We start from the raw sequence: 5815 nt of genomic DNA on the forward strand, positions 1-5815 counted from the left end.
TTGTGAATAAGTATTGTTGGGAATTTATAATTATCCATCGGGTCCAGTCCAAAGACTATTTCTACCTACGTATTAATAGCTACCTAAGTATTTAAAGCTACCCAAAGTAGCTATTTTTACCTACTTTCTGCTTTACTTGCATTTTATGGCCAAATGCAGGAACGGCGCAACATGGTGAACACAAAATTTCTTGATACAGTCACACTAATGAAGAATATGACAAATATTTGGCCAAAAAATGATTGCTTCGTATATAATCAATTTTGCATAGAAGATGAAGGTAGAAATAGTCTTTGGACTGGACCTGTCTATACCAAGGGGCAAAGACAGACTCTGATCTAGATACAAATTAATTTATAAATTATACTATGTACTTTGCAAACTTCATTGTGATAATGTTTCAGCACTATATCATTTTAAAAATTTGTCTATTTTATTTCACAGCGGAAGAACAAGGAGATAACCATGTAGTGTGAGGTCAGCTAAGCTGAGATGCCAGCGAGGCAACTCCTGTGTGCGAGGATCCAACTCCATTCTCTCCTGATGCATAGTTTTCAACTGTTCCCGGTACTCTGTAACCCATGCTGATTCCTTATCAATTTTCTTTTTTTTGTGGGATTGATTGTATATTGTTTAACGTCCTCTTGACTGTTTTTTTGTGGGAGGATTAGAGTTGGGAAAAGAAGAAGAGGAAGGAATGGAAGAACAAGAAGGGGCGTTGGTGTTTGCTGCCTTTTTTGTATTTTGTATCGGTATTGATGAGGCTATACTGTTGTCGGACTCACAGCGGGGTCGCCTTGTAGCAGGTCATCCATAAGGGGAAAGTACTGCCATGATTGTCGCCCACTTCCAGTTTACCTTTGATTAATTTGTATCTGACCAATATGAAACAAAGACGGCAAGTCCATGCAGTTTCCTTTGCTGTTTGCTGTTTGCATTGATGTCTCGGCGACGAAAGGAAGACTACATCGAGGTACAATTTCAGATGTTTTAGATTGTAATCGAAATCAAAATAAAATTTTTCACATATTACATGTGTAACATACTTTTTTTTATATAAACATGATAATCTTATTTTTTGTTGTTGTTTTCAGGTTTTCAGGGCAGTGCAGGATGGACTAGGGAATTCTTCGATGGAAATGGTAACAGTTGATTTTGAAGCAGGTAAAGATATTTTTTTTTTATTTTATCAAATTAATTTGTATTTATTCTAAATATTGAAAATGTATATTTATCTATACATATGTATGTATATATTAGAGAAATATTAAATTAAAATAAAGTTTTTAATTAAAGTACAATGTAATTATGTATATAAGGTTTTCAAATTTTTGTGCTTTCAATTTTTTTAAATTTCAATTTTGTCTATTTAATCTCAGGTGCATGACAGGCCATCCAGGAGGTATTATCTACTGTGACCTTGAAGGGATGTTTTTTTCCACTGGACAAAGGCAGTTTGGACCCATGTACAGCAGCTTGACCTTGTCACAACATTCAGACAACGAGAGGGGACCCACAACTTCATCAAGCAACTGCTGGCCTTGCCATTCCTTCCATGGACCCACATCGTTGATGTCTTCCATGTCATGGAAGAAAGAGCCCCAGGCCTCTCTAGCCACTTACAGCTTACATCAGGACCCAGTGGATACAGAATCCTGTCTTCCCAATTCACTCCTGGAGTGTGATATCCTGTTCACCTTATAGAATATAATACAGCTTTCATTCATCACAGTTTTACTCAGAATACAGTATAATAGATGTCATGTATTATATATATACTGGTATACACTTGTAGTTGATGATGGACAAAGATGGACATTAACCTTATTACTATTTTTATAAGTCAAAGTTCACTGAAGTAAAGGATAGGACATATTCATGTTAACACATGCATATCCTGTCGTTTCCTTTGTCCTGAAAGCGACTCTCTCGCGTCATTCTCACACTGAACATTCTCACTCACACATTCCAAAACAACTTCACTCTCATCCAGACTTTCATCCATTAAAATGAAATTATGTAGTGCACAGCAAGTTAGAATAGTGCTAGGAATATCCTCTACATGCCTCATGTCAAGAAACTTCAGCTTCCTGAACTTACCCTTGAGGAGACCAAAAGCTCTCTCAATGTCCACTCTTGTAGAGCTATGGGCACTGTTGTACCGCTTCTCCTCAAGGGTAAGGTGACCATTGTCACGGTAGGGAGTCAGCAAGCTTGTTGACAGGGGGTATGCAGAGTCACCTAGAAGATGAAACTTGGGTGGCAAGTCCTGCAGCACCTGAAAAAGAGGACTGTTTCTGTACACTCTGGTATCATGTACAGACCCAGGGTAAGCTGAAAAAACATCCAAGAACTTCAAATCAGGCCCACAAACTGCCTGAAGGTGCATAGCTGCAAAACCTTTTCGACATATGTATGAATCTCTATATTCAGAGGGGCCACTGATAGGGATATATGTGCCATCTATGGCACCTACTGCATCTGGAAATCCTGCCCTCTGAGAGAATTTCTCAGCAAGGTTACTTAGCTCAACATCTGTTGTTGGCCAAGATATGAAAGTATTGAGGAATTTATGACTTTTGAATATGCCATTAAACTGAGCTAACAGAAAATGTAGAGTCTCTTTACTCATCCCAAATCGATCAGCTACACTTCTGAATGTCTCTGTGTTTCCCAGAAACCACAAACAGGCCAGACTCCTTTTTTCTAGGGAAACACTCTTCATGGGTCCGAATTTCGGTCCTAGGAGGTTCATAAGCTCCCGCAAGAAGAACAAGAGGCACATGGGTCACATTGCCTACATTGAGCATTTTGGCTATGAGCTTGATTATTTTATGATTGAGTGGTATCAATAGTAGGGGGGATGATTTGAACAAATTTAAGTTTAAACTAAATAAGGATGATTCCATATTTCATTGACAAAAAATGGCCTAAGATGCTTCCCCCTTAAGTTATGTGGCATTGCCCTACCCCTATCGCTCATAATCTTAGTAAGACAATGGGGATCTCTCTACAGTCTTCACTACTATAGATATTCTAAAATGTTACGTTAACAGAGGTACGAGTCATCCTAAAATGGCTCCTAAACATCGGGTCACTATAGATCGGTACAATTCTCTCGACGTAGTCAGGAATCCTTCCTGTCTCCAGACTGGATGCTGCTGGTATTATAGCTGTGCTCAACACATCTTTTGCAGTGTGCAGATAATCTGGTTCAGAACTTTCGTTTCTCATTAATTCATCAAGCAAAATTTGCTTCATAATTGATCTGAAAGATATACAATAATACTCGTTTTTGTTAAATTTCATTTTCATCCAGGATCAGCATTGTAATGAGATATAATCATGGGACAAAAATCTTGCATATCTCTCCCATTTCTTTATTGTGGTCCTGAATACAATACATTCACACACAGGTTAATAAGAGAATAGAAAATTGATAATATCTACAGTAATTTTATACATTATATCAATTCAATAAGCAAAATATTTGTTCTTTACACTAATTAATAGACTGAGTGATTCAAAAAAATTAGTATCACTTGTTTTAATTGCAATAACGAATGCTGCAAATATGCTTGCTAGGTTTACATATTTCTTTGTCGAGGTAAGCAGGGATTAACAGCCACAGTCAGGGAACCACTTGAGCGAGTGCAGGGCAAGCCCTGCTTGCATTTTTTTTGTAATTTTTATGACCATATTTAAAGTGCATAAAGTAGCAAAGTAAAACCATATTTCTCATATACTGAAAAATTTTTAATTTAAGTTTTTTAAAGGAAAAAAAATATATTTGAGTTTTGTATTATTGCAAAGGAATATATTACTCATCAAAAGGGGAAAATTATTATATATCAGAAAATATCTTTGTCCATCATCACCTCCAAGTCGAGATGGAGAATTAGACTAAGTCTTATATTTTTTCAATATTACATTGATGCATATATTTTGGCATAAATAATAACCATTGACACACTGTAAACTCCTAAACATTCCTTCAATCAAACCTTTTGAGATAGTGTAAAGGACATTGTGTACTTACATGTATTTGACGGCGTGATTACAAGACGTGATTAAAGTAGGTTAAACTATTTCATGACCATTTACTTAAACAGTACATGCTTTAGCTCAATTGCCTACCCAATGGCCAAAAAATCTTGATGTCAATGACAATAAAAGAACAATATTATTTAATAATTATGCACACTATGGCATACTCATCAACCTTGGAGCTTTGTCTTGGGACGCTTTTGGATTGTTCCTATTATATGAACAAGTTATTTTCTCAAAACCTTTACCACTGAATGAAATTTAAAACTGTGATAGACAATTAATTTCTATGTTTTGTACACTGACTTTTCATGCAATATTATATATATTTTTTGATGGGGCACTAAGTTTTGTGAAACCAGACAAAAAGCAATTTTTTTAATAATATATAAAAGATGTTCTACTATTTTTACCTTATAACAAATAGACATATAAAATTGTGCAATTTCTGATTTATTGAGTGTAATTAAAATTTAATGTATATATATATATATATATATTGTACTTTTAATTAAATCAATTAATGGAGAAGGGTGAATTAGTGTACAAAACATCTTTGTAAATAAATAACACATAACGCTTATAAATATTTTGTAATGTTCTAATCGAAAGGTCACATACTGTAGTCTTCCTAAATATACGAGGAATTAACTTCTGGATACTTTCGTAATGAGAATCATCACTCGTGAAATAATATTATAGGTCTGTAACCTTTTTTGCGTGCTGAAATCCATGTAAATTTTAATAACTAAATTGATCATTTTTGAAATATAATTTTTGTGATTTGATGTTAAAGAGCCAATTTGCAAAAAAATTCATTCCAAAAATAGGGAATCGACAGTAACTTGTGTGTGTAAATTATTAATTAACTGTAATAATATGTAATTAAAATATAAAGTTGATCAGTTATATTTTCAACAAATGGCACTTAGTTATGTATATTATTGTAACTTCTAACAATAAAATGTACATGTATATATATTACTTAAGGTATTCAATGTATAACGACCATATTTTGTACCTAATAAATGAAAGGTCAGATATTTTAAATCATGGTGACATTCTGATGATATTGTCAAATAAAAATGCTCCACCACAGGAATTTACAAAATTTTGATTATTGTCCAATAAATTGCACCTTGAATTTATCATTGAAGTTTATGGACAGTGCATGTTTTTATCAGATATTGTAAAAAGTAATTTGAATTTTAATCAAATCTCTTGGTGGAAATATTCATAAACTCCCTCTTAATCAAACAATAAAATAAATTTAAATTTAAATTATTTAAAATCGTTCAAAATCCCTTCATTATACATAGAATACCTTAAATGTAACAAGGATAGACTAAAATAATATCTGCGGCAACAATGGGCAGATCAACACACATGTGACTCTATCTCTTCTTCTCTTTTCATTTGTATTGGTAAGCTCAACACCTTAAGTTGCAAATGTTTACAATTTTCACAGAGTGGATTTGTGAATAAATATTTAATTAGTTACTATGTGTATTTATCAAATTTGAATAAACAATTTAAAGATATAAATTTCTATCCTTTTAAAATCAGCTGAGCATTTTTTTTATAATAAAAATCATTCCCAATGACCTAAACATTTCAACAAAGCATGGTTTGAATATTTGAATGAACTGTAGAGGTGGTATAAATATTAAATACTTAAACATTAAACAAATGCATGAATTCAAAATTCATCATATGATGATAAAAATAATCTAGTACAGATACTTGGCTCAGGTGATACATGTATAGC

General features: G+C 33.5%; 1 protein-coding gene and 1 pseudogene across 1 annotated transcript; one reads left to right on the forward strand and one right to left on the reverse strand.

Annotated features, from left to right (window-relative positions):
• The first annotated feature begins 697 nt into the window (after window positions 1-697).
• LOC134250040 (uncharacterized) lies at window positions 698-1724 on the forward strand (annotated as a pseudogene).
• Window positions 1725-1876: 152 nt separating this feature from the next.
• LOC134250044 (uncharacterized) lies at window positions 1877-2785 on the reverse strand. The gene has a single exon (XM_062732403.1). The coding sequence runs from the start codon at window positions 2783-2785 to the stop codon at window positions 1877-1879; it is 909 nt and encodes a 302-aa protein (XP_062588387.1).
• Window positions 2786-5815: the final 3030 nt, after the last annotated feature.

This window comes from Saccostrea cucullata, unplaced genomic scaffold, assembly GCF_032062105.1.
Source record: "Saccostrea cucullata isolate Sc308-1 unplaced genomic scaffold, CSIRO_AGI_Scuc_v1 ctg505, whole genome shotgun sequence".
Lineage (NCBI taxonomy): Eukaryota > Metazoa > Mollusca > Bivalvia > Ostreida > Ostreidae > Saccostrea > Saccostrea cuccullata.

Coding starts and splice junctions, on each gene's coding strand:
- LOC134250044 (XM_062732403.1), bottom strand. CDS start 2,785: ATGTGCCTCTTGTTCTTCTTGCGGGAGCTTATGAACCTCCTAGGACCG.